The sequence below is a fragment of the Sardina pilchardus genome, chromosome 19 (assembly GCF_963854185.1).
Source record: "Sardina pilchardus chromosome 19, fSarPil1.1, whole genome shotgun sequence".
Lineage (NCBI taxonomy): Eukaryota > Metazoa > Chordata > Actinopteri > Clupeiformes > Clupeidae > Sardina > Sardina pilchardus.
In genome coordinates, this window is record NC_085012.1 from 15,974,416 (window position 1) to 15,987,787 (window position 13,372).

The 13,372-nt window shown below is 44.7% G+C and overlaps 1 protein-coding gene across 1 annotated transcript in view; it reads right to left on the reverse strand.

The window, feature by feature from the left end:
- phex (phosphate regulating endopeptidase homolog, X-linked) overlaps positions 1-12,951 on the reverse strand; it is a 19,778-nt gene extending 6,827 nt beyond the window's left edge. Inside the window, exons 1-13 of the mRNA XM_062521221.1 lie at positions 12,165-12,951; positions 7,706-7,759; positions 6,871-7,032; positions 6,682-6,765; positions 5,636-5,862; positions 5,021-5,089; positions 4,330-4,446; positions 3,487-3,570; positions 2,522-2,664; positions 1,983-2,076; positions 1,412-1,540; positions 866-967; positions 373-450 (exon numbers count right to left, since the gene is read on the reverse strand). Coding sequence (XP_062377205.1) covers positions 373-450; positions 866-967; positions 1,412-1,540; positions 1,983-2,076; positions 2,522-2,664; positions 3,487-3,570; positions 4,330-4,446; positions 5,021-5,089; positions 5,636-5,862; positions 6,682-6,765; positions 6,871-7,032; positions 7,706-7,759; positions 12,165-12,291 — 1,470 coding nt within the window. The 5' untranslated portion in view covers positions 12,292-12,951. The remainder of the gene's footprint in view (positions 1-372; positions 451-865; positions 968-1,411; positions 1,541-1,982; positions 2,077-2,521; positions 2,665-3,486; positions 3,571-4,329; positions 4,447-5,020; positions 5,090-5,635; positions 5,863-6,681; positions 6,766-6,870; positions 7,033-7,705; positions 7,760-12,164) is intronic.
- Between the last annotated feature and the right edge of the window lie 421 nt (positions 12,952-13,372).

Consider the following 13,372-nt stretch of genomic DNA (forward strand, 5'->3'; position numbering starts at 1 on the left):
AACATACACCTACACACACACACACACGGAAGTCAGATGCAAGTCATGCTAAACACCATGATGCGCAGAAAAATAGAGAAAGAAAAATAGAGAAAGAAAAATAAACATTTCACATTCAAACATATACCTACACACACACGACGCATGCACGCACGCACGCACACACGCACCCATGCACACACGCACACACACACACACACACACACACACACACACACACACACACACACACACACACACACACACACACACGCACACACACACACACACACACACACACACACATTCACAATTGTGAAACTGCAGCCTTAGCCTTACTGCAGCCTTAAGACAGCCACAAGTAATTCTGCACATAACCGGGAGCTCCAGTACCTCTTTGATGTCCTCGTTGATGTATGTGTCGTTGAGGATGAACTCTGGGTAGCCCACCTTGGGAAGGACTGCATGGGCCTGGGCAGAGGGAATAGTGACCACATGATGTGTGGGAACACACTAGTGCAGCACGGCGCACGTGCAACAGTGTGTGTGTGTGTGTGTGTGTGGGGGGGGGGGGGGGGTCTGGGAGGGCAGTATTGATATCACCATCTAAAAACCGGTCAACCCCGTTCACTTCCCAAACCCCCTATTGCAAGTCTGTCATTGTGGATAAAAGTCTGTGCCAGATACCACTCAACGTTAACTTTAACAAAGGGAACTAACTTAAATTAAGGGAACATGAACCTTTTGTCAGTTCATGATGAAATGGATTCCCCCTTGCGCACAGTGTCTCAATCCATTAGCAATTAGCAAAAGGAGGATCCCAACTGTACATTATGTTACTTTAAGGTGCCTGAGGATGAGACTGTGGAGATGACCCATTGCCAACCTTTTCTACGGCTTTCTTTTTGGTGACAGCATCCATCCAATCGTTTTCTTTCTCCAGCATGTCGATGAAGGCCCAGCGAATCCCGTCGATCAGCTCCTCCATCTGGGCAAGCACAGTCAGTCATGAGACCACTCACTTCAGGATCCTTATCTCATGTTGACACACATGAGATGACATCCACGTGGCTGATGGCTATGGTCCTGACCCTGCACAGGTTAGGTAGGTCTACAGGTCTATGCCCACAACAACATGCCATCTAGGACACTGCCATCTGGGTATGGCACTGATGTGGTTTGACCACAAGAGGGAGCCAGACTATTTCCTATGTGATTTAATTCAATTAGTTTTATGCATCACAACGCCTACCAAGCCTGCATTAATAATATAATATATACTGTACATGCCTGTTTACTAAGTTTTAACAACATCATTTTATGTTCAAGAATACAAATGCATTGATCATCTGGATCAGATACAAAATGAGGCAAGAAAAAGAAATACAAAAACTGGTACACAGATTTGGTGAATTTTAAACGTGTAGTGTACCATATGTTTCTTATCTTCTTGGAAGTGCTTGTCGACAAACAGTCGCCCGGTGGCATATATGAGAGTGTTCTCCACATAGTTCACACACTTGTCCCAGCGAGGGGTAAGTGAAGTGGTCCCCGATATCACCTAAGGACAGGAAGCAAGAAAAGTCACTCACAGAGAGGCCAGTAAGGAGAACCAGAGGGGACAAAAAGCCATGGCATACCACAATACATTTGGAAAGGAGGACACATTCCTCTCATGGGTGATATGAGTGGTGGTTATAGCTGATGGTTGCATTGTTATCATACTGACATGCCCTAATGAGGGAGTAGTGCTAGATATTCCGTTCTATTAGAGTTGCTGACATCTGAAAGAAAACAATTGGCCAAGTGGATGTTGACAGAATTATGTAGAACATACTTAGCCCCCACATCGTACTCTGTGGGGGCTAAATGACTAATGTTGCTCTCTATCTCTCTCTCTCTCTCTCTCTCGTCAGACTGTTTCTCTCTATCTGAATATATACACAGGCTATGATTGACAATTACAGACAGCTGCGCAGCCAAAAGGTGCCGGGGCTACTGACCCTCTCGAAGTCCAGGTATCTGTAGAGAAACCTTCTGCTGAGGGTGGAGACCCTGGAGAGAACAGCTCTCCACATGACGTAGTTGGCGATGGTCCTGCAGGCCAAGGAGAGGAGGAGGAGGAGGAGGAGGAGGAGGAAGAGGAGGAGGAGGAAAGAAAGGCAAAAAAGAATGTAGAGAAAAGTATTCAAGTCCTTGGTGTTATTGCTTTTAGAGCTGCACTATACTGTACTGTATAGAACCTACGCATGCATGCACATGCACACGCACACGCACACGCACACGCACACGCACACGCACACGCACACGCACACGCACACGCACACGCACACGCACACGCACACGCACACGCACACGCACACACACACACACACACACACATACACACAGAGACACAGGTCCTCCAGATACAGGCTAAATTACGCCGACTCTTTCCAGACACACACACGAGCTGCCCGTGTAATGAGCTGTGATGAATGGCCATGTGTGTGAGCGCCAGGCTCTGGTCAAAAGATCAATCACACAAGTCTGGACTGTTTACCTCGGCTCGGTGCTGTTGATGAGCTTGAAGAGGTCTTTGAAGTACTGCGGCGCACGCACTATAACTGGTTCTGATGAGGAAATCACCAGGTCTGGGTGTTGCTTAGTGTCGATGGAGGCTTTGATGAAATTCAGCCAGCTAAACTACAGGCAGAGAGAAAGAGACAGGGACATGATTGAGAGAGATAGAGAGAGAGAGGCAGGGACATGATTGAGAGAGATAGAGAGAGAGAGGCAGGGACATGATTGAGAGAGAGATACAGGGATATGATTGAGAGATAGAGAGAGATACAGGGATATGATTGAGAGAGAGAGAGAGAGAGAGAGAGAGAGAGAGAGAGGTAAACAGATACTGATGAATTATTGCACACTTTATTTATTGTACTGCTGTTGATACAGTATAATATCAGCCTTTTAGAAATGTCTTTACCTCTTCATTCCCGTAGAATGATCAGGTTCTACAGTGTATCTGTATACATTTACATTAGAGTTATACTGATAAGTGGAACAAAGCCCTTAAGATATAATGTCCAACAGAATGCATGCAACTACAACAGATACCTGACCTCATCTTCTTAAGGTGCCACAGAAAAAAAATGTGCCAGTAATTTCGACAAAAATGTCAGATAGAACCTTATCATGCTAAAGGGACGCACTGTATTCTTTCACTGTGGGATAGAGAGAATTTTCCCCCCCATTTTTCTGCATGCCATACATGACAATCGACTTTGACAATGTTCCATTCTTCTCAGAGGAAGTGCAACTGATTTTCCGTTCTGTGAAATGTCATGTGAAATTCATACTCAATGGCATACTATAATCTACTATACAAAGCTATACTGTAACAAAGAGTGATTCCATTGTGGGCGCATTCTTCACCAGGCTAGTGTGTAGTGCAGATGAAGTGTACTTGAGTGGTCAGTGGCAGATGATGCATGCAGACGGAGGGCTAGGCCAATGTCTCACCTCTTGAACCGTGCGTTGCCAACGCGACAGGCTGTATCTGTTGTACATGTTCTCACTGGTGCGGTTCTCAAAGGGGATCATAATCTATTAAAAGAACAACAGACAAACAAAACATGACTGTGGGATCCTCAGTGATGGAGCACAGTGGAGTTTGAAATATCTTTGCACTCACTATGTTTATTTTGTGTCCATGGTACTTGGCAGATGCTTTTGTCTAAAGCCACTTATAATATATGATCGCTACATTAGTTACAAATGATAGTTTGATTAAAAGTTGAGAAACCTTCACTGTCTGAAGTATCAGCTATGAATCATACTGGCAACATGATATTGTTGTTACAGAGTATTTTGTCATGTTTTCTAGACAAAACCTTTCCTACTTATTCACCAACAAAATATGTTTCTGTGATGATTGTTGCTATTGTGGTTATCTCTGAGCTCTATCAGGGTTGAAGAGATTACAAGGGTGTCTGACAGAAAGCATGAGACTTGTACGATGGAACATCTACCAAAAACCAACCGTTTAGGGTAACCAGGTTGTGTCCTGTTTTTGGTTTATGAAAAAGAGGACACAAGAGAAAACACTGCCTCAAAAGGCTATTTGGTATTCATTTGTTAACGACAGACAAAAACGCGATGCAGATTCACTGTAAGCACGTTTAAGGCTCTAGATAAAAGAGCAAAATCCTGGACGATTTTCAGGTCTCAAAAAGAGGATATGTCCTGGAAAAAGAGAACATCGGGTCACCCCAACAGTTTAGTTTGGCCTGTCTACGTATTTTTCCACCAAATATCATAAAACAACGATTTGGCACTAACAGTGTCACATTCTGAACATCTCACCTGGGCAACCTTAATCTCAAAGTCCAGCACGGCTTTCATCTGAGTCTCTGCGGCCTGCTGTTTGGCACCAAGCATGACAGCAATGTCCACCATCAGACTCAGCAAGGACTCCCGATACTGCCCATACACCAAGGACAACACAACACAACACAATTCGACACAATTCATCACCGTAACAACATGGTAACACTGGTCAAAAGTCAAGAACATAAAACATATAAGGGGTCCTGTTCTATGACTGTGTCAGGGTTTAGAAAACACAGACAGAAGAGTTTGGTTCCAAAACGCCACCATTTAAATAAATTTACAAAAATATTTTTTTTTACAATTTGTTTTCCAAGTAATTTCAGTAGAAATGTTTTTGGTGCAATTTGATAGATACAGTATTTCACAATACACAATTAAATAACATGACTTTTTAATTTAAAAAAAAAAACGGATATATAGCGTTTTGGAATCAAACTTCATACCGACAAACAAACACACATACAGAGAGAAAGAGGCAGAGAGAGAAAGAGAGAGAGAGAGAGGGAGAGAGATAAAGAAAGGCAGAAAGAATAGCAGCACTGGCTCAGAACACACTAGCTTCCTGCTGAGTCAGCTGGAGCTTGAGGTTAGGTTGAGGCTGGGATGAGGATGAGTTGAGGTTGAGCTGCGGTTGGGTCTACAGTACCGGTAGCTGCTGACTCACCCTAGTAGCCTCTGTGGTGTTGGTAATGTAATCCTCTCTGGACGGCAAGGTGAGCGACGCCTGGTCAAACTAGACACAAAGAAACACACAAAATCATGACTGGACAAAATGAATGCTGACAACTATGAAGGATAGGGGGAACTGTCCGCATGGTAGTGTCCGGTGCAATAGAACCAACAGAATCAGGGTCAGCACTAGTGGGTTTAATCCATGGAGATGAGTAAGAAGAAAAGTACAGTAGTCATGGTTGTAAAGGAGCGTACTGTATGTCTGAGTTACAGTAAGCTGTCTGAGATGGGCTGGCTCACTAGCCTGGCTATCACCAGACTAAGCTCTATCTTTTCAGATGGGAGCATTAGTCTGGGGAGTCTGCGCTGTATTTATACTGCACAAGAGGCGTGATCAAGGTGCATGACTCTGTATGCTTGGATTGTCCCTCAACCAATCAGACCAACGATCTGGGTGCACCTGACAGACAAGCCAGTTTGTGATTGGTTCCAGCAAACGTGGACAGGAAGCAGGAGAGATAAATGTGCAGGTGTCCAGCCTGAGCTGTAGGGCGAAATCCAATGGCCGGCAGATCGGGCCGGGTCTATACCCAGTCTACTGGCTCACCTTAATGATGTACTTGTTGGAACTCTTGTCATCTGGGGAGACGTAGAACCGGACGAGGACGGACTTGCTGTGCTGGGTGCGGATCTGGGCCAGCGTCTTCAGCAGGTCAAACTGGGGTTCCTCCCATCGCCAGTCGGCACCTAGAGCGTCCCCTAGAACCGGCCAACGGAACTCCTGCTGCTTCAGAACCTTCAGTAGGGGGCTGGCATCTTCCTGTTCCAAAAGGCCTTGTGGGGATAAGGCACGGAGCCGTTAAGCAAACCAGAGAGTGTTGGAGCACAGCCGCATTCATTCCAACTAGCAAATGTAGTCCAAGAAATATAAAACTGGCTGCTGGCATCCGCGTTCATTTATCTTTTGTGGTGTGCACTGACATCAAAACTATAATGAACTGCAAAAACAATTACTCCAGTAACCCAACCCCTACAATATGCTGACTGGCCACACATTCGGAATCCAAACACCCACACTCAAGACTGAAATCAGCCTATGGGACACAAACCTCTTGCTACCACCCATCTAAAGGCCGAGACACACACACACACACACACACACACACACACACACACACACACACACACACACACACACACACACACACACGCACACACGCACACATATATACACACGCACACACACATGCACACACACACAGATCCTGAGAAGGGCCAGAGAGGAGAGCCCAGGAGGAAACAGAGAGGTCCAGAGAGTAAAAGGTCTCCTCCCATCCGCCATCGTCAACCATCTGGACGCGTTAATTAGCTCAGGTTTCCAACCAGGCACAAGAACGAATTAGTCAAATGAACTGGCTGGGCGCAAACAGGCTGCACACACCATAGCAGACTCTTTCAACTCCCAGGCCATAAATACAGCTCGCTCGTGTTATAAAACAGTGCTCAGAATAGAAGGCAGTATGTGCACACATTGGGTATGGAAACAAAAGGGGAAAAAATGACAGAGATCTTCACAGCCTCTCAGTGGCTATTAGGAACGCCTCGGTCCTTGACTAAGAGATCACAAGAATGTCGAGTGCTTTGCTCACTTACCTTCATTCATGCATGACTGGTAGAGCACCTTAGCCTTCTGAACCGCCTCGATGTCCCCCGCAACCAAAGGCTTCTCCAGCAACTCTGAAATAAAGCACACAAACACCACTGTCACACAAGCTGCTTCCATGGATGGAGGAGAGTGACTGCCTACAGTGTGTCTCTCTGTTGGGGGGACGGGGACGGGACCTTTTAGCTTGATGTCCACATTCTGCCTCAGCCACGGGTAGATTCCATAGCTGGATGAATCTTCCGGAATGGGGTTGTCTTTTATCCATCCTCCGCAGGCGTACTGGAAGAAGTCATCGCAGGGAGAAGCGCGCCGGTCCATCTTGCTGAGGACCGAGCCCGCTGTGTGACATACAGCAAAGGGGCGACTTCAGTGACCTTTCATCAAAGACTCATGGAGGTGTTCAGGTATGACATGGTTATGAAACGCCTATGGAAGCTATGAGGTGAGCAACTGTGAAGGGGACATCACACATAGGCCTGCCGTTCCTAAGGGCTTCATCAGGCTCTTTGAAGCTTGTGAACAGTGAAGACTAGTCCAATTTAGCATGAGGGAAGAAATAATCCTTTTCCAAGACCAAGGCAAAAGATAACATCAATGGAGCTCTGTTGATGGATCTCACAAGCCTTTAGTTTAGTCTAGACTAGCCTCAATGTTAACTGTGACGTGATGCTTATTACATTAACTGCTAAGAACAAACAAATATGAACAAATATGAGCAAAACAATGCTTGTGGAAAAGAACAACAATGCGCTAAATTTGAAGTTGACCATCACTGTTCACAAGATTAATTCAGTTTGTGCACTCACACCCGTTGCCACATTCACTCACACTCACATACAGTACACACACACACACACACACACACACACACACACACACACACACACACACACACACACACACACACACACACACACACACACACACACACACACACACACACACACACACACACACACACACACACACACACACACACACACACACACACACACTTTAGATGAGACCTACCTGCTTCAATGCATTGTGAGGTCAGGCAGAACTCCTCCTTGCTCTTCTGTGAAACTTTAACAGAAACAAATTTGAGACACTATAACAAAGGTCAAAGGTCAAGATCACACTTGAGACATCCTGTCTGAGCCTCCTGCCTCATCGTCCCATGCGTGGTCTAAGATTAACTGTCAGTTCAGAGATACCAAACTCCTTGTCAAATCAAGTCACGTCAAATTTATAGAGCGCATTTCATACACAGGGGTCATTCAATGTGCTTAACATAAACAGAAGCAATCAGTAATAGTAAAGCATAGAAGGACAATAGTCAAAGAATAGTTTCAATAGTATAGATCACAATAAAAAAAGAAAACATAAAACACACAAGGCAAAATCATTTAAAATAAAGAATAATTAAAAAGACAAAATAAAGGACACATGGTCAAATGAATTAAAATCAGATTTAGAATTTGTAACTCAGTGCATGTAGTAGAAGGCATCTGAGAACAGTTTGGCCTTAAATCTAGATTTGAAACTGGTTACAGTTGGAGTTTTGGACCCGAATGTTGGTACCAGTGCTGAACCGCTAAACTCCTAGACCACTTTAAGTTTGTTCACTAACTGTATGCTTATGCAAACAAATAAAGTCACACATAGACTGTTAGACAATAGCCCAGCAGATAAATCAGAAGAAAAGATTCTCTCTCTCATACACACACAAACACACATTCACAAACACACACACACACACACACACACACACACACACACACACACACACACACACACACACACACACACACAGACACACACACACAGACACACACACACACACACACACACACAAACACACACACCCACAGCTTCCCTGCTGCTGGCTCAGAGTACAGTCAGCTGTTGAGGGCTAGGGTGTCATCAGGAATGCTAAGCTACTGCGTCCTCAGATCACACACACACACACACACACACACACACAAACACACACACACACACACACACACACACACACAAACAGGTCAGTGAGAGCACTGGCAACCATATGCACAGATGCTGGAACTCACATAAACAAACAAACAAATGAACACAACAACAGCTGTCTATGATTTCTCTCACACACACACATGCACAACACAATGTGTACACAAATGGATACATTTATAACATGGGACCAGAACTCTATAGGGGAGCAAGACAAAGACTGGAAACCTGTAGGGGATCTAAAGCAGAGACCAGAACCCTATAAGCGAACTAGTGCTGAGATCAGAACTCTGTGGGAGAACTAGTGGTGGGACCAAAACCCTGTAGGGAAGTATTAGTGCAGGGACCAGAACTCTGTGGGTCAGTGAGAGCACTGGCAACCATGTGCAGACACTGGAACTCACAGATAAACAAACAGACAAATGAACACAGCTGTGTATAGATTTATCTCTCACACATGCATGCATGCATGACACAATGTGTATGCAAATGGATACATTTGGATACATTAATAGAATGCCTACGGAAATACAGTGATTTTTTAAAGGACCAGAACCGTGTAGTGGAACCAGTGCAGAGACTTTAATCTTGTAGATGAATAAGAACAGAGACTGGAAACTTGTAAAGGAATAAGTGCAAAAACAAGAACCTACCAAGAACCTAAAAAACAAAAAACTAGTGCAGAGACCAGAACTCTGTACGGGAACTAGTGCTGAGACCAGAACTCTGTAGGGGAACTAGAGCAGGGACCAGAACACTGTAAGGGAACTAGTGCTGAGACCAGAACACTGTAAGGGAACTAGAGCAGGGACCACAACTCTGTAGGGGAACTAGAGCAGAGACCAGAACCCTATAGGGGAACTAGAGCAGGGACCAGTACACTGTAAGGGAACTAGTGCTGAGACCAGAACACTGTAAGGGAACTAGAGCAGGGACCAGAACTCTGTAGGGGAACTAGAGCAGGGAGTGTGTTTACAGATTAGACCCCTTCTGGACTGCAGATGATGTCACGCATGAATGAGTGCACTGGTAATTTACGCATCCGAAAGTCAGCATGTGAACTTCTCATTACCTGCTTCAGAGTGTGTGTGTGTGTGTGTGTGTGTGTGTGTGTGAAAGAGAGAGAGAGGGGGCGGGAGAGAGAGAGAGGGAGGGAGGGAGGGAGAGAGACTCCAATCATTTTGGCACTTGTGTGTGTGCATATTTAAGCACAGGCATAATTAACCAAAGCCTTTAACCACAAAAATGTTGGCTACCCCTGCATCATAACTCTAGAAAACAATGCTGAAATGCCACCCCTCCAATCCTTCCTCTGACTATACACTCTCTCCCTCACACACACACAAACACACACATTAACAAACACATGCAAGCACAGTTGCACACACACACACACACACACACACACACACACACACACACACACACACACACACACACACACACACTATTTTAAGTTTATCATTCCTCAAAAATTCAGACAGACAGAAACACACACAAACAAATTAACAAATACTAACACAGACACACGTACACACAAAACAGTCCGGAGTTCTCCAAAGTGCCGTTCACAAGTTTGGAGTCACTTAGAAATTTCCAGTCTACTCCATTATAGTCAGAATACCAGCTGACACCAGTTGCATTTTTTAATCAGGGCAGCAGTTTTCAGATTGCATTATGTGCATATGTAATTGTAAAAGGGTTCTCGCAATGTTTTCTCAATTAGCCTTTTAAAATGATATCAGATTAGTAAACAGAATGTGCCTTTGGAACATTGGATGAATGATTGCTGATAACGGGCATCTGTATACTGTGGCATTGCATTAAAGATCAGCCATTTCTTTCTACAACAGTCATTTACTGTACAAAATTAATGATGAAAACAAGGACAGTAGTGTATCTACATCTCCCATCTACACTCCACATGACTAAAACCACATCAACAATCTGCATACTGTATATCAACAATATACACTCCACATGAATAAAAGCACATCAACAATCTGCATACTGTACATCAACAATCTACACACATGAATAAAAGCATCTACAGTATATCAACAATTTACAGCTGCACATTGTAGGAAAATGCAACCAAATGGACCATGATAAATTGAGTCAATCTTTCTGATGTTTTTCTAATGTTCAAGAATATAGACTGCTTGAAAACGCTTGCTAAAAGAATTGTGAAATTGCGTGCTGACGTAGACTAGTTAGCCAAAAACAGGATGTAAAGAACTTTGCCTGACACACAAAAAAGATGTAAAAACTAACCACAAGAGTTCAAGCAGACATTTACCTTCACCTCATGGTGACAGGCACCCTAGATGCGAGTAGCTCTCAAAAAAAGAAATGCATCCTGTCAAGGGAGTATAAAAAGATAAAGCATTTTCGGGGGGGGGGGGGGGGGGGTTGATTTTAGACAAAGACTTTAGTTTTTGCGCGCTTTGAGAAAAAACCTCTTATAGGCATCTTTCTAATCCTCATAGAAATACACTACCTCCTATGGCCATTAATTTGTCTTCTTCAACAAAGAAGACATTATTTTATAAAACAAATAGAAATCTTATGGTTTTCTTGCTGTATGTAACCATTTATTCTATTCAATTGCATTTCCCTGATTTTGGTCTGGGCAGTTGAAGTCGGATAAGAGAGTTCTTTTGGGTTCTTTTGCCTTCCCTGTGGTGTTGAATAATGAACTCCTTACACGTAACAGAGGTGTGAAACTGACAAAGGAGACCGACATCATTTCCTCTGGGCTGCACCAAGACACATAGAACATATCAAACATGGACTAGGGAGCTCAGCTGTGTCAAAGAGAGAGACTCACAAATACCATAGCTAATCACACAATGCGACAACATCAATAAAAGCATCTACATCAACAATCTACAGCTCCACATGAATAAAAACAACTACATCAACAATCTACTGTACAGCTCCACGTGAATAAAAACAACTACATCAACAATCTACAGCTCCACACATGAATAAAAACAACTACATCAACAATCTACATCTCCACGTGAATAAAAACAACTATATCAACAATCTACAGCTCCACACATGAATAAAAACAACTAGGGTCTCTACTCCATCCAGCACTTCTGATGTAATTACACACTGGAAGAGGGAGAGAGGGAGAGAGAGTGAAAGAGTGTGTGTGTGTGAGAGAGAACTTTGTAACCAAATACATTCCCAAAATAATCTAAAACACACACGTGCGCGCGCTGCCTAACCCTCTTCTTAGTGGGACATGGCACACATAGGTTTTCCCACGATGCCGCCGATGTGTTGAAGTGTGGAAGTGTGGAATCAAAGCTTGGTGGGAACCTCACAAGTCCAAATGTGCCCGAACACATGGCACCTGTTTACACGCTCTCAGTCACCAAGAGCGAGTACGAGTGTGTGTGTGCGTGTGTGTGTGTGTGTGTGATAGAGTGGAGTACAGAGAGAGAGATAACAGGAAAAGAGAGCGAGTGAGAGAGAGAAGAGAACTTACCTACGATGACAGCTATGAGGAGTGACAGACAGACGCACACGGTCAACGCCAGCGCTGCTTTCAGGAGCTTCACCGGCCCGCCGTCCGCCTTGAGTCCTCCGTGTCCATTCAGCCGCTCCATCTCCATAGGGTGCGTCTAAAAGTAGCCGCACTCAACCCGATACACCTTTTCTCTCTCCCTTACTCTCTCTCTCTCTCTCTCTCTGTCTCTACTCAACCAGCTTCCTCTCTCTCTCTCTCACTCACTCTCTCTCTCCTCTTCACCTGAAAGAACCTTTCCCTCTCTCTCTCTCTCTCTCTCTCTTTCTTTCTCTCCTCTGACCCGATGTCCACTCCCAGACCTTGACTGTTGGTCTTCTCCTGTCCCAGATCTTTAGTTCTCAGCACTAGGTCCGCTCTTCTGCTGACTGGTTGGTCTCAGGAGTCAACTCCTTTGAGAGCTCTCTCTGTGTGTGTGTGTGTGTTTTGTGCGTGAGTGTGTGTGTGCACCGCCCGAGTGTGTGGATGTTGGTGGAGTTTGTCCCTCTGGCCTGCTGTGTGAGTATGTGCGTGTGTGTGTGTGTGTGTGTGTGTGTGTGTGTGTGAGTGTCCAGGGAGGGTGTTTTTCACTTCCCCCTTGCCTTCGGCGCACCACTGAGAGGTCACAGACAGCTGGAGTCTCACTACGCACATGCCAAGAGAAGCATACAAGCAACTAACTACGAGAGAACCAGGGAGAGAGGGAGAGCATGTGTGAGAAAGAGAGAGAGAGAGGAGGGGAGAAGGAGAGAGTATGTGTGTAAGGAAGAGAGAGAGAGAGAGAGCACATGTGTGTGTGTGTGTGTGTGACTGAGAGAGAGAGAGAGAGAGAGAGAGAGAGAGAGGGAAGAATATGACAGAAAGTGGGAGGGTTGGAGGAAGAAGAGAATGAGGGCGGGAGGAAGAGAGGAGAGCAAAAGAGAGCAATTCCCTCAAACCAAAGCGTGCTGACGGAAGCAGTTAACTTAAACAGGCTAATTAAGCTGAGCACATCTCTATTGTGTGTGTGTGTGTGTGTGTGTGTGTGTGTGTGCATTTATGTGTTTGTCTCTGTGTCTGTGTGATCTGAGTGTGTTATTCTGGTCTGTCTGCTGAGCTATTGTCTGCTTGTTGTTTGTGCTCCGGGTTAGCGTCTATGCTGAGTACCCCACACCTGCCCACAGAGCGGATAATTACATATTTCATGGAAG